This window comes from Diplotaxodon limnothrissa, linkage group LG9 (assembly GCF_057381915.1).
Source record: "Diplotaxodon limnothrissa isolate DT_005_m linkage group LG9, D_limnothrissa_male_GT1.1, whole genome shotgun sequence".
In the NCBI taxonomy this organism is placed as follows: domain Eukaryota; kingdom Metazoa; phylum Chordata; class Actinopteri; order Cichliformes; family Cichlidae; genus Diplotaxodon; species Diplotaxodon limnothrissa.
Window position 1 is genome coordinate 32383820 of NC_140604.1, and position 21363 is coordinate 32405182.

Here is a 21363-nt window from a genome sequence, read left to right on the forward strand (position 1 = left end):
ACGTCGCTGCCAGACGTTGTTACGGCCTGTTAAACTCCTCCGAAGCTTCCTCGTGTCCGCAGTGGTCGGCATTCAGGGCCGTTATGCTCCGCCCTCTCTGCGTGCGCCTCTGCTGCAAACAAGCGAGCGTCACATAAAGCAAAAAGCGCCGGACTCAGACTGTGTGAGCTCGTTTTCCACCAGCAGAAGAAAAACAAAAATCATGTTTAAGTCGCTTAATGGTGTAAATCATTTATGTTCAGATTGAGGCTCCAATTAAAAAATTCTAAATTATGAGAAAAAGTCCAGTTTTAAAGTAGAAACTGGAAATGTAGAAGTAAACTGTCACTAATGAAGTTTTTAGATCAAAATGCTGGAAAGTGACATTAAAAAGCTTTTAAACAGCAGAGTCACGTGTTAAAGATGAAACTATGATATAAGGAGTCCAGATTTTATAAAACATAATAGTGAGACAAAGTTTCAACATAACAGTTTAGAGATGAAAATGTGAAATATTAAAAGGTAAAGTCAGATTTTGAAAAACAAAAGTGGAAAATGACACATTCCCAAAAAACAAATCAAATTATAAGAGAAGTTGTTTTTAAAATACACATCTGTATTCATCGTACATTAAAAAGTCATTTTTCATTAAAAAGCTTATTTTAAACTCGAACACAAATCTTTGAAATGAACTTTTCATCTCTGTTATGACATTTTAAGACTTTTATCTCTGAATTAATTTGATATTTTTAACTCAGTGAGACATTTTTTACTCCGTCGGGAACCTTTTTTGAAATCGTGGCCGGTCTTTGTTCATCGTTTCCTGGTGGAGATGATCTTCCACAGCCACTGAGCTTCTTGCTTCTGCGGGTCAATGATTAGAAACTGCTTCCTCTCTGTGGTCGTCTGGGTGTCTGTGAGAAAAAGGGATAAAATGCAGATTTTCTTTATGTTTTATATATAATTATTGAATATATATATATGTAAGTGTTGATCTCTTCCTCGTCTATCCATGTACAGCTCTGGGATGATGAAACATGAAACGCTGATTTTGTTTTCCCCCTTTATGACCAGAGGCATAGCTTTCTTTCTTCTCTCTTCATCCTCGCTCCTCTTCCTCTCCTTCTCTGATTTGATCCTGTCGGAGACGCAGTCAGCCCTGCTGCTACGCCAGCTCTCAGTTTTTGTACCTGCGGCGAGAGCTGGACTTTCTATTAAAAACAATAAAAACAATAATCAGTCAAAGAGTGTCGTGCTTTGATCTCCCTGAAGCTGTTACCTCATTCCTTTCTAAAAAAAAAAAAGTTCTCACTTTCACGTTGTTACAACTGACACCAGAGACTCTGGACACTTGACTTTAAATGTGAAAGCATAATAACCTAAAAATGATACTGCAGAGCAGGAAGTGGCATCTCCTGCATCCACACACAGCTGACAGCTAATCCCTGGGAACACTTTTTAATGGCCATAAAATCAGTGTGGTTTTTACTTTGGCACAGCAAAAAGCGCCTGTTAGTTTGTTGCAGAGCTGGAATGTAAATGTGCCTTTGAAGCCGCTGGGTCAGCTCCTGTTGGTTCAATGTGCTGCAGGATAATAATAGTGCACGTTTGAGGAACGTTTTTACTTTATTTAACACAATTCAGGGGGCTACATGCTGGACTTAGAGGGCAGAAGCAAAGTATGGCTCTGATGCCGATTCCACTGTGTGTTCTGTCGATACCGTGGATGTCCGGATCGTTCTGCACACCTCACAGCTCAAAGACTTTGGAGAGCTTCAGATGGAGTGGACTGAGGACGACATCGCCACCATGCACAGCTGTCGCAGTCCTGATGTCAAACCGCTCATGAGCCAAGACCTCAACTGTTGCTCGGAGGTCCAAAGTCCTGTCTTCAGATGAAAGTGAATTTTGCGTATCATTAGTAAGACGAAGCTCCGAGTGCAGGGATGTCAAACTTCTAACACTGTGAGGCCAACCTGTGAAACTCTTCTTTCTGTGAGTCTTTATCTTAACATAAGATGTCCAGTCTCAGCAGCACGCATCAGTTTCTCTGCGCGGTGAACAAATCTGTCAGCACGACTCTTTGGGATTAAACTGTAAGAAATACATGTTTAAAATAGAATAAAAATCTGGTGCTCGGACTCTAAGTATAGTACTGTAGTTATAAAACAGGAAGTATTTGTTAACAAGGGTTTGTTATTATTTGTTTTAACTTATTTTAAACTGAAATTTCTTTAGTAGAAAGTGAAAAAATTGAACTTTTATGTCATTTTATTGTTTATCTGCTACTAAATTACTATGTGTAGTAAGCATGGCCATGGGGGAAGTGTTAAAATAAGCTTATATACTACATTTGAAACTCCAGAACTTTACACCATCCTTCACATTTTCCAAAGCTGTCCACTGGGCTCTACCGGGGTCTTTACCAGGCTGATTCTGGCCCCTGGGCCTTATGTTTGACACCCCTTATCTGGAGCCTGGAAGAGGAAAGGAGAAGCCAAGGTGCCTGGAGTCCAGTGTGAGGTTTCGATGGTGCTGATGGTGGCAGATCAACGGGTCCGTAGTTAAAGCAGCAGCCACCTGCAGATGTCAGAGCTGCTGCCCACAGAACAAAACGATACCAGATCAACATCTCCATCACCTCAGATTGCATTAATAACTACACCATGTTTAAATCAACCCCCCTCACTGCTCACACTGTGCTCTGAGTTTCCCTAAACCACTGCTAAGCTGAGAGTCCCTCCTCATGTTTCATGTTATTAGTCCGATTTTGGAGGATTGTTATTAAATATTCGTGTTTGAGGTATTAAATTGGCAGATGCAGTCATTTCCAGAAACTGGAGAGAGGAGGAGCAGCTCCACGGGGGGAGAAGTGAAAGTGAAAGTGCTGGACTCCATTTTGGAGCCGACAGAGGAGCAGAAGGAGCGAAGCAGGGTGATCTCAGCATAATGATCGTTATTCTGCTGTCAGGGTGTCTCCGTGGGTGAAGCAGGGAAGCAAAGACGGAGCTTTTCATCAGGCGGAGGATTCAAAAAGCTGTTTCACTCCCGAACTTGACACGTGTCCGTCTTTCACTCTCAGACTGAGGGAACATGAGTGATTTGGCGGAAGAAGAGGACCGAAGCTGCCGGCCTCTGAAGAGAAACCACCCCAGACCCGGAGCCTGGGATCTAAAGTAAGACCCGGTTTTCGCCCAATGCTCATGCTGCTGCACCCGGGAGGGGCATTGACGTCGACTTCAACAGCAGGAAATTAACTTTGCACAAAATTATTTTCTGCCTCTTTTTTGCCATATTTTTCAATTAACCTAAATTTGACAGCATATTAAAACTGGAAATTCTGTGTTAAGTGTGCCACCCCAATATTTTTAGTTGCCCCCATATGGCCACAAGTATGAAAAACATTCTGGTTGCATCCCTTTAATTCAGGCTCACACGAAAGGTGGTGTTTGCCATCATTTCCCCCAGAGTGGATCGACTGACTGCCCGGTCAGAGACATTACCAGAGGAGCGGCTGATTATATAAGAGCAGAAACCAGCACGGATGCTGAATATCAGCCAAGAGAGAAATGCTGCACCGCTGCTCTGCGCTGTCCTTAATGTAACATCTGCATGTTAGAGTCCTTTGAACTTTACACTGCGGCTCAGCCTTAAACTTGATCCATTAACATTAACTCAGGTCCAAGTAGCGTGACGAGGAGACGTGGAAATCACTTTAGGTTGTAGACAGATTAAAATTAAATTCTTTGACTGACACTCGAGGCCCTCCATAGATCACCGACTGTTCACAACAAATTATATAAAACACATCAGATGTTTAAACTGAAGAAAGCTACAATCTGTAAAAAAAAAAAAAAAGAGCTAATTCTTCATTTGACAGCAGCAACGTGACTCTAAAGTTGCCACAGGACCATGTTTATCCTTCTACTGTGTTCTACTATGAATTTAAAAAGAAAATGAGAGAGATTTGTAAGTCATTCCACTTTTTTAAATTTACATTTTACAATTTGTGATTTATTCTACATTCGTGCACAGACAGAGAGCGGCGTCTCCAGGATCCGACTGGTTGTCCATGATGAGTGACATTTCCATAGAAGCCCCTCCAGACTTAAGGAATCAACCCGGACCCTCACACACAGAGTAAGAGACCACTTCTTCTGAGAACAGACCTGATGGTCAGCTTTCAGAGCGAAGAATGTTTTTTAAAGCAGAACTATTAGTTCACATATATCTCTCTATTCCAGGAAACTTTTTATTGATTATATTAGATATATATTTATATTATATTTGAGTTATATCTGTCTGATAGATTACATTTGTTCATGTAAATGAGTTTTCCTCACACACACTGGAGGTTTTCTGGGATCTGTATTAGACCTGATACTTTACACCTTATAAACCCTTAAAAAACTGCATATGCTGCAGAACTGAAGAAGCCTCTTGGATCAGAGGTGAAACATCTCCATAAAAAAACGTAAAGAAGTCCTGTTGCCTTCTCTTCAAGCTCCTAAACCTGGATGACTGAGAAACTACACATACGTTCAAAAAACCTTCTTTCTCCTGTTTTTCTGTTCACGTGGCTGCAGACACATCTGGTCAGCGCCCAAACTGAGATAAAATTCAAAATGAGGAGTTATTTACTGGTTTGAGGATGTTGTCCTTGTACTGTAGTGTAAAGGGGATTGAGCTGATTTATATTTGACACAGTTTTAGAGCTGTTGGTGCGAGCTATAGACCCACCTCACACCTTTTTTTTGCCTAAGGTCTTTGAAAAAGTTGTTTTTAAGCAGCCTGCTGAGCATCTGTCAACAAACAATCTGTTTGAGCCATTTCAGTCTGTTTTTAGACCAAATCACTCCACAGAAACGGCCTTAATCAAAGTGGTAAACGATTTGTTGGTGAATGCAGACAATGATCACACTTTACTTTTATTACTTTAATGATCTAAGGCTGCCTTTGACACTATGGATCCCTGTATTTTATTGCATAGGCTAGAACATTTTATTGGAGTTACAGAATTTTTTTTTATCGTGGCTGAGATCCTACCTGTCTTAAAAATGATCTCTCTGTGACCTGTGCAGTCAGGCATGTTTATGTCCGACAATATTTTCACGGACTGGCCTTTAAGGTGTCACGGATAAATACAACAAAATGAAACCAGTACTGGTACCAAAAAAACCGAAGATTTTTTCATAAGACACAGGAAAAGACCCAGGGAAACCAAGTAACCCATAAAAATGATAACAAATGGCGATAAAAACACTGAAAACCATAAATTTCACACCCGAGCCTCAACTCTCGCAGCCCGAGACCAAATGACTCACGGACTGGTACCGGTCCCTGGCCCGGGGGTTGGGGACCGCTGCTGTAGTCCTTTTAATCTGATTCTGACACAATAAGAGCAATTTGTGATTTATTCTACATTCGTGCACAGACAGAGAGCGGCGTCTCCAGGATCCGACTGGTTGTCCATGATGAGTGACATTTCCATAGAAGCCCCTCCAGACTTAAGGAATCAACCCAGACCCTCACACACAGAGTAAGACTCAGTTTGTGCTGTAAACAGAGGTGAAGGTGACTCATGCTGAAGCAGGAAGAAAACTTAGAATGCATTCCTATGAACACAGCAAAGCTTCAGTGATGACGTTTAATGGACTGAAAAGAGAAACTTGTTTAACGAGCATCAACATAAACTCATGAATAAAGGAGTTCTTGCAGTTCTGTGTGCATCTAATATAAAAACAGGAAGGTTCCAGTTTATTATCTTTGTGTTTCCAGAGGTGGGCAGCACAGACACAGAGTGGCATCTTCAGTATCCGACTGGCTGTCTATGAAGAGTGACATATCCAGAGATGCCCCTCCAGACTTAAGGAATCAACCCAGACCCTCACACACAAAGTAAGAGACCGCTTCTTCTGAGAACAGACCTGATGGTTAACTTTCAGACCGAAGAACAACGCTTTCTTAAGCAGAACTATTAGATCACATATATCGCTCTATTCTAGGAAACTACTTATTGATTTAAAAACTGGGTTTATAAGGTATAACACAGTCGTGTATTCCAGCCCTAACCATGACCTTAATCGTGTTAGGTAGTATTTTCCAAAGCGATTTAGGTAGAATAAACGTACATGTGTGGATTCATTCTAAATGGTTATATTGTTTCCACATTTTTCTGAACTTGTAACATAGGGACATGTTGGGTGGCCAAAGTGTAATATACAGACGATTTGTCAGCTAGCGTAAAATGTTATGCTTTGGGAGTGAGAACATGTTGCTAAACTACCATGACCTGGATGACTGAGAAACTACACATACGTTTAATCAGATACTCACTCGAAATAAAAACTTTCTTTCTCCTGTTTTTCTGTTCACGTGGCTGCAGACACATCTGGTCAGCGCCCAAACTGAGATAAAATTCAAAATGAGGAGTTATTTACCAGTTTGAGGATGTTGTCTTTGTACTGTGATGTAAAGAGGATTGAGCTGATCTCCATTTTACACAGTTTTACAGCAGTTTAGGTAAAAGTGTTTTGACTTCCACAGTTTAAAATGCTAATCTACAATTAACACTGGAAAAAAGAAAACAGAGGTGTGTATCCCAAGTTATCTGTTGATATATTTTAACTCCATTCTTTATAAAGCACAGCACTACATATGCAGCTGTGAGGTTTTAGTATCATGATGCATGGGAACATTCAGGTTTTACTAAAGAAATCCTGAACTTTAGTCCACTTAATCAGATTCTGACACAATAAGAGCAATTTGTGATTTATTCTACATTCGTGCACAGACAGAGAGCGGCGTCTCCAGGATCCGACTGGTTGTCCATGATGAGTGACATTTCCATAGAAGCCCCTCCAGACTTAAGGAATCAACCTGGACCCTCACACACAGAGTAAGACTCAGTTTGTGCTGTAAACAGAGGTGAAGGTGACTCATGCTGAAGCAGGAAGAAAACTAAGAATGCATTCCTATGAACACAGCAAAGCTTCAGTGATGAACTTGTTTAACGAGCATCAACATAAACTCATGAATAAAGGAGTTCTTGCAGTTCTGTGTGCATCTAATATAAAAACAGGAAGGTTCCAGTTTATTATCTTTGTGTTTCCAGAGGTGGGCAGCACAGACACAGAGCAGAGTCTTCAGGATCCGACTGTTTGTCTATGAAGAGTGACATATCCAGAGATGCCCCTCCAGACTTAAGGAATCAACCCGGACCCTCACACACAGAGTAAGAGACCACATCTTCTCTAAATAGTTGTTAATGTTAATTACAACACAGAGCTGTTGACATTTATTTGTCCATTGTCCAATCGTATTAGCAAACTGTCTAAGCTTTTACTTTTATAGAGATGTTCACATTTGATTATTCAATGAAGGGCATTTGTTTGGAAGCCCCTGGATGATACGTACCCTCCTAATCGCTATGGAAGCAGTAAGGGTGCACTTAGATTTTCAAAGGTCCTGTGAAAACATTATTTTCATTGTTATCGTATACACAAAGCAGGATGCAATTCACTTATGTCTCCAAGACATAAAGGCCTGAATGTAACTTTTCTCCTGATACATTCTGACTTTTTAGTTTGGTCTACTAGTCTTTTGCTAAAGCTTAGTCGTCCTGTCGGTATACAAACTGTAGTTTGGCCTTTTTAAAAACTTATTGTCTCAGCTGCAGCATATATTGTCCTAAAAGCTACTATCCAGCATTAATGGTGCTTTAACAGATGTGGAAGTTACCCATGCACAGATGCACTATTGCAGCTGTGCTCCGGTGCACTGATAAAAAGCCAGAGGGTTCCTCTGCTCTGTAGCAGGGACCATAGTGTCAGTGATTGGTCAGACTGTACAATAGTTTTTGATTTTCTTTCAATAATCCTGCCAAATCAAAACCAATAACATAAAGCTGTCGGTGAGGGTATTAGCATTAGGGCACATGGATGACTTTACTAATCATTACCTCATTTACATGTGTGATTCTGTTAAAGCAGAAATACAACAGAGGTGTTGTATTTAAATATGATTCAATAATGATATTTTTCTGTAAGCCAGCATGTTATTAAACTTTGATATTAATGACACTTCTGCAGACAGTGCTTCACTTCATGCAGGGACTGGTCTGCTTCATCAAAGCTGCCCTCCTGGCACCACTCAGGAACCACAGCTGGAGTCCAGACAGCCAGTCCGAGCAGCTTGATACCAAGTAAGACTGAACATCTATTTGCTGGTAGATTCATTTCTGAAAACTGGAGTTTATCTTCTTGTTCAGACATTTAAGAGTTTTCTTATATTGCGTTTTCCTTCTTTTCAGTTGATGGTGGTTTGCAGGAGGTTTTAGATGATCATAAGCTCATACTGAAGAGGAAATGTGAACGTGTGACTGAAGGAACTCATGAAACCGAAGGAACCCTCCTCAACAGGATCTACACTGAGCTCTACATCACGGAGGGGCGGCCTGAAGATGTGAACACGCAGCATGAGGTGAGGCAGCTTGAGACACCTTCCAAGAACACCCACCAGGACACTCCAATCAAGTGCCATGAGATCTTTAAAGCCTTACCTGACCAACAAACAGATATCCGAGTCGTTCTGACAAATGGCATCGCTGGAGTTGGGAAGACCTTCTCGGTTCAGAAGTTCACTCTGGACTGGGCAGAGGGCTTGGAAAACCAAGACATTAATGTGGTGGTTCTGCTCTCATTCAGAGAGCTGAACCTGATACGAGATGAGCAGTACAGTCTTCTGGAGCTGCTCCACATTTTCCATCCAACATTAGAGAAGGTCACAGCGGAGAACCTGGATCTCTGTAAACTTTTGCTCATCTTTGATGGCCTGGATGAAAGCAGACTTTCACTGGATTTCACCATAACAAAGGTTATAGCAGACGTCACACAGAAGTCATCAGTCTGTGAGCTGCTGACAAACCTCATCGAGGGGAGTCTGCTTCGCTCGGCTCTCATCTGGATAACTTCCAGACCTGCAGCAGCCAATCTGATCCCTTCTAGATGTGTCGACAGGGTCACAGAAGTACGTGGATTCACGGATGAGCAGAAGGAGGAGTACTTCAGGAAGAGACTGAGTGATGAAGAACGGTCCAGTAGAGTCATCTCCCACATCAAGTCATCTAGGAGCCTCCACATCATGTGTAGAATCCCAGTCTTCTGCTGGATCACTGCTACAGTCCTTGAAGACATGTTGACTACAGAGCAGAGGGAAGAGCTGCCCAAGACCCTGACGGATATGTACTCACACTTCCTTCTTGTTCAGATGAAGAGAAAGAAGCACAAATATCATGAGGGACAAGAGATGGCAGAGGAGGTAGCAGAGGCTGATCGGGAGGTTCTTCTGAAGCTGGGAAGGCTGGCATACGAACATTTGGAGAACGGAAGCATCATGTTCTACCAAGAAGACCTGGAGAAGTGTGGTCTGGATCCCGATGAGGCCTTGGTGTATTCAGGGGTTTGTACAGAAATCTTCAAAAGAGAGTGTGTGATCTTCGAGAAACCAGTCTACTGCTTTGTTCATCTGAGCATCCAGGAGTTTCTGGCTGGCGTCTACATGTTTCACTGTTACACTAACAAGGACATAGAGGTGTTGAAGCAATTCCCAGGGACAAAGTGGGACAACACAAACAGTGACACATCTCTGGATGTCTTTCTGAGCAGAGTCATGGACAAGTCCCTCAAAAGTAAAAATGGCCACTTGGATCTGTTTGTTCGTTTCCTTCATGGCCTCACTCTGGAATCCAACCAGAAAATCTTAGGAAGTCTGCTGGGCAAGGCAGAGATCACTCCAGAAATCATCCAGAGAACCGTTAACAGCCTCAAGGAGAAGAAAACAAAAATCGCCCCCGACAGAAGCATCAACATCTTCCACTGCCTGATAGAGATGAATGACCTCTCGGTATCTCAGGAGATCCAAGAGTTCCTGAGGTCAGAAAACAGATCAGAGAAGGAGCTCTCTGAGATCCACTGCTCAGCTCTGGCCTACATGCTGCAGATGTCAGAGGAGGTTCTGGAGGAGCTTGACTTGAAGAGGTACAAGACATCACTGGAGGGACGACTGAGATTGATCCCAGCTGTGAGAAACTGCAGAAAGGCTCAGTAAGTCCAGGTGGAAATTTCTTTTGGAGTCAAACGTAGTATTTGACTCTACCAGTGTATCATTTGGTACCGATATGAAACTAACGGCAGTATGTTCAGTAAGTTCAACTCCATAAAAAGTAGACAAAAGCTGTGTCCAAATTCATGGGCTGCATCCTCCTGAGGACCCGGCCTTTGCAGTCTACGTGGGCCGGGTCCTTCGAAGGCCGGGTAGGCCAGAAGTGAGCGAACTTTAATCTCAGCCAAACCAATTAACTCACGAACAAATAAAACACTGAAAAAAGCCAAACAATAACATTTTTAAATTATCTAAGTGACTTATGTTTAACCTGAGTAGCGAAAGACCGCACTGGGTTTGAAAACGAGTTTGCTGTTCTCGCCAGCTCTAGTGAGCCTTGAACAGCTAGCTATCGAGCTGGTGGGTAACAGATGTCTCTGAAAACGTCGCACTTTTACAAATATGTGATATCTTAAAAAACTGAGCAGATATTAGAAGTTTACACAGCGACATTCTCATCTGAAAATATCTTAAAAGTTTATTTTGTGACCCAGAAAGACTAATAATAAAACTTAGTAACGGCCACCATTGTTGGAAATTGGGATTGGCTGGGCTGCACTATGAATTCTGGGATATGGTGGGCCACAAAGGATACACCCAACCCATCCTTCAAATCTGGGGAAAAGGAGGACGGATTTGTCGGCCTCATTTGTCGGAGTCTACGACTTTAGGCAGCCTTCGTCACATCGCTGTGACGCAATCAGCCAACAAATGCGGCCTCAGGAGGATGAAGCCCAAAGTCACATTAAACGCAGTGGACAATAACATTTTCCTGAAAAAGATGGCCTCTCGATATCTTTGGGGAATCTGATGTGTAGCAGACTGCGGACTGTATGGGGTCTATAAATGTATTGTAACACATTTTGTTGTATGTGTATTGATGTGTGTGACAGACTCCCTGGCTGTGAGCTCTCAGATACTCACTGTGAAGTCGTGGCCTCAGCCCTGAAGTCCAGACCCTCCCACCTGGTACATCTGGACCTGAGTGGAAACTACCTGAAGGACTCAGGAATGGAGCTGCTGACTGGTGGACTCAAAAGTCACAACTGTAAACTAGAGAGTCTGAAGTCAGTTCATACTTTAAATTAAAAAAAAAAAAAAAATTCTTCCCTTAAGTGTTCAGTGATCAGATTTTCACAAACATATAATTTAATATCTAATATCGCAATATGTTTATGACTAACACTAATGACTATAGATGCTTATTTGAATCTACAAAGAGTCTGAACTCGTCTTTTCCTGCTGAAGATCGAGCCAAATCCAAGCTCATCAATAACATAGTTTGACTCTCAGGCCTGTTTAATAAAAGGTTTGAGATTGTGAACACTAAATGTTCTCAACTAGGAGCTTAAACTGTTTTGTTCTGTGTCCAGTTTGAGTTCATGCAGGTTGTCAGAGACCAGCTGTGATTCTCTGGTCCGTGCGCTCATGTCCAACCCCTCCCATCTGAGAGAGCTTGACCTGAGTGACAATAAGCTGCACGATTCAGGAGTGGAGCTGCTTTGTGTTTTTCTGGAGAGTCCAGATTGTCGACTGGAGGCTCTGAGGTTAGAGTGTTATTCTATTCTGGTTTCCTGCTTTTCAGTTGATGGTGGTTTGCAGGATTAGGAAATGTTAACACACTTAAAACCTAAAATAGGATTTGATTGTAAAAATGTTATTTAAGTGATCTTTATTTTTCATTTAGGTTGAGGATCTGCAGATTGTCATCCTACAGTTGTAGTTTACTGGTCTCTGCTCTCAAGTCCAACCCCTCCCATCTGAGGGAGCTGAACCTATCTAGAAACAACAAGCTGAAGGATGAGGGTGTGCACTACCTGTGTGATTTTCTGGGCAGTCCAGACTGTAGGCTGGAGATTCTAAAGTCAGTCAATATTTTTCTTTTCCACTTCCTCAGTTTGAATCACTGCATCTATTTGCCTTTATTATTTTGTTTTTGCGTTGCAGTTTTCTAAACTTCTCTATGTTAAATTTTCTTCTTCTCTGAACACATTATTATCAAACACCTAACTTTGTGAAGTGGGAGCTTGTTTTTCTAAACCTGTTTTATTTTTTATTCAGCCTGTGGGAATGCAGATTGACGAGGTACAGCTGCCATCCTCTGGTCTTAGCGTTGAAGTCGAACCCCTCCCATTTGAGAGAGCTGGACATGAGCAACAACAAATTGAAGAATTATGACGTGACAGAACTGATTATTCTTCAGAAGAATCCAGACTACAGACTGGAGACGTTCAGGTCAGTAGGAGGTTGTTATTAATCTGCTTCAGCCTCACCAATCAGCCTGTCATAGAAGTCCCCTCCTCATGATCTCCCCTTTATAGATTCTATGGCCTTCAGGGCACTTTTCTAAATATTCAACATTAAATTTATTGGACTTGAGTGAAATCTGCTGAGAAAAAAAAAGACTTGAATCCATTGAATTCAAATTTATTTATGTCGCATCAAATCATAACATCAGTCGCCTCAAGGCATTTTATGTTGTTAGGTAGCAACCCCTCTGTAATACAAGCATGCAAGTCTTTGAACTCAGCATGCTTAAGGAAACATGAGCGCTGAGGAAGCTGCTATGCTGCTATTTATATTGTGGTTCATGTGCTGCATCAGTGACTGACAGCTGACTGCGTGAGTCTCTGTAAACACTAACTTATCACCTCAATTGTTTCTCTTTTCAGGTGGGAGTCACCGATGCGTAAGTGAACGTATGTCCTCGTGTGCAGAGACGCTCTGATTGTGGCCATATTGTTGGGACGTAGACATTCATCCAGCAGCGACTGACAGAAGAGTGAGAGGAAGTGTAGATGATTGTCAGCGCTGCAGAGTGGACTGCACCGTTTTCAGAAACCAAACCTTCTACACAGGCTGCGATACACTGGGATCCTTTTTAAAGCTCCTCCGTTAACCCTCTTTGGAAATCCAGTCTGGGATCAAATCCACCGTTTGTACATTTCTTCAAAAGAATATTCAAATCAATTTTATTTATATAACACCAAATCGCAACAACAGTTGCCTCATGGTGTTTTATATTGTAAGGTAAAGACCCTACAATAATACAAAGAGAACAGAGAAAACCCCAACAATCAGATGACCCCCTATGAGCAAACGCTTTGGTGACAGTGGGAAGAAAAACTTACTTTTAACAGGAAGAAACCTCCAGCAGAACCAGGCTCAGGGAGGGGCGGGGTCCCCGAACACTGTTTATCTTGGCCTATCTCCCACCAACATATATGACTATATTTGTCAATAAAGTATTAGCTGCACAAATCCCGCCCAGTAACTCCGGTGCCTTAGTGACTCACTCTCTTCCTGATTGGTGGCATCATTCAAATCCCGCCCAGTAACAGCTGCAGGTCTCAGGACGACTGGGTGACAGTAGACAGATGATGCGATGATTAGAGATGTGATTTTATAGAACGTGTTTGTTGCTGTTGTTTGCATTTAGCTCTGTGATAATGATGGCTGATAAATGTTTACTTATTTCATGGTCTGCGGCCTTTTAAAAACAAAAATCTGATCTGAAAGAACCTTTAACTTTAAACAAATTTCCCACGCGTGGGACTAATAAAGGTTATCTTATCTTATCTTATGTCAGGTGACTTTGCTGGGATAACAAACTAAAATAAACTTAAAATACCAAATCAGCCCGTCACACATCTTGTATGTAGCGTGGTTCAAAACTGACATAACCAGGTCACCTGTCTCAGCTCCGTTAAGGTGGACTGTCCTGTGGTGCTGTGAACTCTGCAGAGCACTACAATACACAATGTTTACAAACACCAGTATCAGTTTATCAGAAACACCAGTATCTGTACTTTTAAATTTTTTGCCTTTATTGAATAGTGAAGACAGACAGAAAGCAGAGAGACACACAACAAACGGCCACAGGTCAGACTTGAACCCAGGCCACTGCATCTGTACTTTCACTTTCACTGTTTTTTTACTGTTAAAGCAAAAAATTATCTGCACTCTCCCACCAGAGTAAATTTATTTTTGCAATAAGAGTTAAATGTAAACATAATAAGAAAGAAAACAGTAGTAGTAGCAGAAATGTCCTCACAGTGCTGCAGTATTTAACAGGGCCCACCTGTTATAAATGCCAAAAGCTGGGTGTGTGGAAGCTTGTTCCTGCCACTGAAAAAACTTGTTTTCCACATCAGTAAGTCATAATTTCAGTTTATGGTTAGAGTTCAAAGTGTTTTTGTTGTCAGTTTATAATTTTCTCAGTGTTTCGAGTCTGAGCCCAACCTGAACTGTAATTTCAAGTTTGATAATAACCTGAAAATTTGACTTACAGATGGAAAAAAGGGAGGAAACATGCATCGTTTTTGTTGATATTGTTGTTGTTTTGTCTTTCACTGATGTTAAATAACCGTTACCACAGTCACCTACTGACTGTTTTATTGTATTACCTCTGACAACCTGTTTTGTGTCTCTTTGTTTCTTGATGCTCGTTTGTGCCTTCAATATAAAAATGTTAAAATACACGACACAGCCCAGACTCAATAACCCTCATCCACAAATACATTTTTCTAGACGATCAAATTCAGATTAATAGTGCTCCAATGGGACTACACATAGAAAACAGCAGAAAAATGTGCATGGACGTTTAAAAAACCCATCATCAGTAAAGAAAGAACATCTGGTTGCTGTAGTTGGGTTTGGCTGCAAGATAAATATGTTTTCATTAGATTTAAAGCCATTTTTGATAACATGCATTATTATTGCTGTAAAAATGTGCACAAACAGTCACGAACAGCTGCTGGATGGAGGAAAATATTATGAACTCTACCTGATTAACATCTAACCGAAAGAAGAAATTTTTTTTCAAAAGCTGCCTACTTTGGCTTCACCTGCTGTGGGGATGCCAACAGCTCGTCTCCTGTCATCTTTCACCAACATGGTGCTACAGACTAAAGTTAGAAACACAGCTTGCATCAGAAGATGCTTGACCAGTAGCAGAGGCAGCTAGTCCTGTTTGCTGAGGTGATGGAGGAATGAGCCAGTCGAGCTCCAGGTGTCACACGAGGCCTCCGTAAACAGGCTGTTAAAAGCTGTTTTTAAAATGGGAAACAACCTTTTTTATGTGAATGCAGCCAAATGTCTACTTTATATTTATCTTTGTAGTTTTTACAGCATTTAAGTGCAAAGCATAAATGTATGTTTACACTACACCTGTCATTTGAATAAAAAATAATTTCACAGAACGTGAACCTCAGGAGCGTTTTATTGTGAAAGATGCAATATTTAGCTTATGTCAACTGAGATGAGATTTGTCGTTTGTTGGCTTTTTGTCTGCTTGTTGCTCTCAATTAATTTTTTTTATTAAAGAAATGTTTTTAAAAACTTGCAAAATAAAAAAACTGTGACACATGAAGCACCTTGTAAACCCCCTTCAGTATAAAAACTCATCCACACTCACTTTCCAGAGTAAAAATGTGAACAGAAAACAGCAGCGCTAAGAATCAGTGGCATTTCCCTTTAATGCAATGTTGCAGGCAAAAAATGAAATCACCACAGCAAAGAACAAAAAATTAACACAGCAAACCTGCGATTTCACTGCATTTCAATTAAAAAGAAGAAAAACTAAAACGCTTCATAACACAGCTCGTTGCATCTCTTTTCAGTGTTATGCAGCAAACTCAGTTCATATTCGAATGATTTTCACCTCCTGTAACATAAAACGTACAGTTATGACAGGATGAGTTTAAAATAACATTTGAAAGGTTTCGGCTCCTGCAACGAGTGAGCTCTGTGGCAATTTAATTACACACGGCCGGCTCTTTAAAAGCCACATTTTAGCCTCGAAAAGAGTTTTATGCTTGATTTAGTGTTGATGCATATTTCAGTACAAACTTCACAAACGCAGTTAAGACTGTAACATTTCATTGGTTTCCAATGTGTGGCCAGAGTCCACTAAAAGAGTCCTACATTGAGTATTCAGGGACCATTAATGCTAATTATCTGTATTCCTGTTACACAAAGTTATGTGTATTTTAAAGTTTTTTGGGTCTTTTTAAATATTTGTAGCTTTTTCACCTTGGAAAGCTCCTTCACAAAAGGTATAACACATACTCAACGAAAAAGGCAAATGAACAGCTTTGAATGTGTCTTCTGTCGTAACTTCTTGAGGTCAGCTGACCAGTAATATATAAAAATAACGCACACCAAGTGAAGTGAAAGGTTCAAACTTTTGGCATTTTCACTCCACAAACAGCTTAATTGTCTTAGTGTTTGGGGTGTTTCCTTTGTTTGCTGGTCCAGAGTGTTTGATCCTTTTATTTTAGCACCTGTAAAAAAAGATCATGTGATGTGACTGAAAGCTTGGGTCTGTTTGTGTCGGTTATATTTTTCTGTAACACTTCATGAAATGGGAGTTACACCTGGAAAGTTTCTGTAATAACGCCTCCAAACAACTGCATTTATGTTTGGAAAATTCAGTTTTAGTCCAAGAGTGCGATTTTTAGAAAACTGCACCAGATTGGCTGTAACCTGCTCTGATGTCTCAAACTTCAAAGTTGGACCGTTGGCCCTTTTTTCTAGCTGACTTTTACCCAGACTGAAACACGTCCCAGTTTAGATATATTCATTTTATTGATGTACAGTAGTAGTTACCTGCTGGTTGTAGGGGGCCATCATAAGTACAGTCCTGCTATTCGTGCAGGGAAGCACCTTGTTTGAGAAAATGAGCGCGTAAACTTAACCCTGAAACACAGCGGCTGCTTCTCTTTGGTGAAGTTTTGATCCACCTTTCACAGCGGAAGTGTTTCAGAAACAAGCGTTTAGTCTTCAAAGGATCTTTTATTTTGAAAATATATCAAATTCTTTATGCTGTTGCTGTCTCTGACTTCCTGACCTAATCGCCTGCTCTGTGCTGCTTAACTTTCTTTTAAAAACAGACTTAAGGCGACCCTGGAAGTCACTTCTGATGGAATCACAGCTGTGATCATTACGGGTTAACCTGCAAGGTAAGAAGACTAATCTGACTGTGTGTGTGCGCCACAGATATCAGCAACATTTAAAAAAGATGGTTACTGAAGGCTGTGATTAAATGTGTAAAATGTCTTTTAAATAAACACACAGTAGTTATATGGACGCCTGTGCTGATTCTGACCGTTTCCTGGACGTTTTTCTTTGAGACAAGTTTTTTGTCCCGTTTCATCAACTACGATTATCCTTAATTGAAAATAAAGGAAGGGAATTCAAATAAATCTTAGACACTTCTACTTAAACAGTAACATGTTTGGTCATTAACTGCACACACACAAAAAAGGTTTTCTAACTGTTAGGGGAAAAGTTTTTCTGCCCAAAGTTCAGTTCAGATGCATAAAATGTGGGATTTGACCTTGACGTCTGTGAGCCGCTTCACTCGAACACGAAGCTAAACGGTGAGTCTGGAGCGTCAGAAGTCGGAGTCGTCTGTCGCCGAGTTATCAGCACCGGCGGAGACTTCAAAAGTCTGCAGGCGGCTTTCATTAGCCTTCTGCTCAGTCATCTTCTTCTTGTTGTGGTTTCTGATGTGCACGCTCAGACCGCGCTCAGTCATTTCGTAGATCTGACACTTGGCGCAGTAGTACGGCGACACCCCGACGTGCCGGAACTGGTCAGCGAGGTACGACACGAGCGTCTTGAAGCCTTTGTTGCAGATGTCACAGCGTGGGATAACACCTGGATGCTCCTTTTCCAGGTGCTTCTTCAGGCCCCACCTGGACCCTTTGAACCCCTTCTTCTCCTCCGTGCCGGCTTCCTCCTCGGCTGCGCAGAGGCGGCAGACGAACACGGCGTCCTGGTTGGCGTGGCGCCTCGTGTGCGCGTCGAGCTCGATCTGAGTGCGGAGTGACTGCTGGCAGGAGTTGCAGAAGAACGTCTTCTTCCCCTCCATGTGGTGCATCTGCTTTAAATGCACCGCCAGCCCAGACGCCCTCTTGAAAAGCTTACCGGGCGGCGGGCACATCGTGCACACCAGTTTCTTACCTGAGCCCGAGTTCATCTCCATCACATCGCTGTAATCCTCTCCCAGCGCCAGCACGCTCGTATTGCTCACCGTGAACTCTTCGCTTTTGATCTCCTCTTCCTCGGTTACCAACCTCCTCTTCTGGCTCACCTGAGGTCGCAACCTCGCCGGTCTGGACGGCAGCAGAGCTCCGGGGTTCTCGCTGACCACCGGAGTTTTAACAATCGGCTCTTTCGCTGGGAGCGACCGATCTACGGACATCGTGAACTGGTAACTCTCCCCCTCCTCTTCAGGGTTTGAATACTCGATGACGTAGACGCCGTCATCGTCATCCTCTCCCACGACCTCGTCCTCTGCAGGCAGCGAGCACTCCACCTCGTAGAACACCTTCCCGTCGACGTGCGACTCCTCTTCAGCGATGTGAGTGTCGTCTATTCTCACGACTGTTATCTGGTCCATCCCGCCGGCGCCATCCCAGTTTTTGTTTCCGGCCATGACCGAGGATGATGATGCTTTTCCTGCACCTCCGCTTTGAACGGTCGACTGCTTGGAAGCCGTCTGAAAGGAGAAAAATGTATTACATACGCAGCAAACAGATAAAATACTACAGAATGAAGGCATAAAAAGTCTTTCTGAGATATATCAATAAATCAATACCATATACACAGTATTTCCTGACAGTAAATATTGGTTTGTGACTGGCGTCCTCGTTCTGCTCGGCGTGGCAGCTCATGAAACAATCCTCCACCTGCATCACATCCTGGTTAGAGAGCAGCTCCATCTCAAAGAGCAGAACAAGGACTAACATCACCCAAGACGGTGAAGTCAAAGTCAGTCTGACCACAGGATCAGAGTCTGGCAGTCACAGCAAAAGCACTCTGATCAGCCTATTGTTGGAAAAACGGGAGACAGGAAGGGCCGATGCAAGTTTGTCAATAGTGAATCAACTTTCAAAATAAGAGCATATGGGAATATGTGATAGTGAACTGACTGAGATGCTGTCTGAAATTGATAAAACAATAAAAATAAATCTCAAAACACACCTGAGTGGTGTGCTAGCTTGGAACATGCTGGACTCATAACAGATCATTTTGTGTGGAAGAATACTCCTATAATGTGTGAAAGGCCCCTTTACATGAGAGCGCACTCAGAGCCTCAAGGACAAAGTCTGGTTTAGCAGAGAAAGTCGATAACTGCCCTTGTGACACCCCTCATCTCTGACTCGGGGTTTATAGGTAAACTTTCTTCATCCCTCTGGGCGGCCCACCAAAGTCTACGTGTGAAAAACACTTAACATTTATTCATAAATACTAAATATTATCCAAGTTTTATTTTTGTTTGGAGTGACCAGGATGGAAAGACTTAGAAATAAAAAGATCAGAAGGAGAAGTTAGACACACGAGCCTGAGGTGGTTTGGACATGTGCAAAGGAGGAGAAAGGATGTTGAAGATGGAGCTGCAAGGGAGGAGGAAGAGAGGAAGACCTCAGAGAAGAATCATGGATGTAGTGGAGGAGGACATGCAGGCAGTTGGTGACACAAAGGAAGATCCCAGGGATGGGGTGGGATGGAGCAGCTGAAAGATGTAGGTCTGCACGGTGATGGAGCTGAATTTGAGTAAAAGCAGTTCCACTCAGCAGGAAATATATTATTAATTAATGATTAATGAATATTAATATTACATGTCCAGGTATTTGTTCGTAGTTTTTATCTGTACATGCTTGTATGCTACTCATTCATTGATGCAGGTATGCATTAACATATAAATAGACAATAAACAAGAGAATTATTGTTCATAATACAATTATTATATTATTATATACATGTACAATAACTACTTGTATTATTTACAAAATCTGTAATTGTGTTTATTATGTCAAATAATAATTTGTGATTACAGTAAGTATTTTACTGTTTATTTATGTAACTGCACAGCTCTTGCCCATAATTCATGCAATTGCCATTAAGACCATTTTTTCTATTATAATATTTTAATTTTCACATACATGTAGATTATATTAGCTACTATTATAATTTTTCATTATAATTTTGTATTCCTTTTTTTATAAGTACACGTTTAAATGTTTATTTTGATCATTCCTGTTATAACAAGACTTCCATTCAAAATGTTCTGTTTTAAGTAAAAGTGAGACGTGAGCAGCGATACTTCACATTTTAACGAAACATTTTTTCTCTAATAAATAATCCGCCACGACCTATTTTTCTGCTCAAGTCTTTTCTGTTTATTCTTTTAAATAACAGCAAGAATAGAGTCAACATTCAGCACGACCCTGCAGCCGAAGTCAGCCATCACAACCATTAGCTTAGCAACGAACAGCTAATCAGTAGATAGGGGCAGCTCTGAGGTTCAGATTTCTCCACTATGAACTAGTTGGCTCTTTAACATTAAAGGAAAAGAGTTGAACTGCATGCACAAATGTTCAGGTACAGCTAATCGTTCACCTTTAATCGATGCAGATGGTCAGATTTCCTGCAGAAAGCTAGCTGAGCCACAAAAAGAAAACACACAAAAAGACGTGTGTTTTCTTTCAGGACAAACTAACGAGCTGAAAACACATGACAGAGCGCCCCCTGGAGCCCTGGATGTACTTTAAAAGTACCAGCAGTCAGCGAAAAACAGTTCAGTAAAAAACTATACAACAGAACGATATTGTACGATAAGATACAAGTTACCCTAGAAGGGACTCAGTTACGTGTAAACTAATAAATAAAGTCACATAAAATGAGCTTAACAAGTTAAAATGTCATATAATAATAAATATAAAAAAATAAACATTTGTAATTTAGTAAGGAGCTCGGGGTAAATTTAAAAATAACAATTAAATTAAAATGGAATAAAAATGAGTAAAGGAAACAACAGAATAGCCCTCAACATTAAAAAAATCAATAAAAAACTAAAAGAAGATTGGAAATAAAATACAATAAAATTTAATAAAATATAATTTAAAAAAATCATAATTTAATTCGTGAAGAAGCTCCACATGTTAAGGTACATGTAAGAAAAATATTGAAATAATGTTTTTATAAAATAAAATAAAACGTAAGAATGTGAATATAAATCAATACATTAATAGCTGAAGAAAATAAAACAGCCACAATAAAAATGTTTTTTAACTGTATGATAATAATGTAAAAATTGAACATAAGCAATAAGAATTACTACTACAACGGTACTTTTACATTTATTAGAGGTGAATTTCGTCACTGTTGCTTCTTTACTGAAAGAAGCGCTTTGTCTCTGTAACAATGCCCTGT

At 41.1% G+C, this 21363-nt stretch overlaps 2 protein-coding genes across 2 annotated transcripts; one reads left to right on the forward strand and one right to left on the reverse strand.

The window, feature by feature from the left end:
* The first annotated feature begins 2898 nt into the window (after positions 1-2898).
* Positions 2899-13068, forward strand: LOC146625893 (NLR family CARD domain-containing protein 3-like). Its single transcript, XM_085363009.1, has 13 exons — positions 2899-3155; positions 4015-4119; positions 5414-5518; positions 5758-5877; positions 6773-6877; positions 7094-7213; positions 8070-8182; positions 8291-10082; positions 11034-11207; positions 11514-11687; positions 11828-12004; positions 12202-12375; positions 12813-13068. Exons 1-13 carry the CDS (start codon positions 3073-3075, stop codon positions 12835-12837), a joined length of 3267 nt encoding a protein of 1088 aa, XP_085219135.1. The 5' UTR covers positions 2899-3072; the 3' UTR covers positions 12838-13068.
* A 2688-nt stretch (positions 13069-15756) lies between these two features.
* Positions 15757-20601, reverse strand: LOC146625894 (uncharacterized). Its single transcript, XM_085363061.1, has 2 exons — positions 20551-20601; positions 15757-18646 (listed from the first exon to the last, which is right to left on the reverse strand). Exon 2 carries the CDS (start codon positions 18581-18583, stop codon positions 17537-17539), a length of 1047 nt encoding a protein of 348 aa, XP_085219187.1. The 5' UTR covers positions 18584-18646; positions 20551-20601; the 3' UTR covers positions 15757-17536.
* Positions 20602-21363: the final 762 nt, after the last annotated feature.

Coding starts and splice junctions, on each gene's coding strand:
- LOC146625893 (XM_085363009.1), top strand. CDS start 3,073: ATGAGTGATTTGGCGGAAGAAGAGGACCGAAGCTGCCGGCCTCTGAAG. Junction 11,208..11,513: donor TGTAAACTAGAGAGTCTGAA/GTCAGTTCATAC, acceptor TTCTGTGTCCAG/TTTGAGTTCATGCAGGTTGT. Junction 11,688..11,827: donor TGTCGACTGGAGGCTCTGAG/GTTAGAGTGTTA, acceptor TTTTTCATTTAG/GTTGAGGATCTGCAGATTGT.
- LOC146625894 (XM_085363061.1), bottom strand. CDS start 18,583: ATGGCCGGAAACAAAAACTGGGATGGCGCCGGCGGGATGGACCAGATA.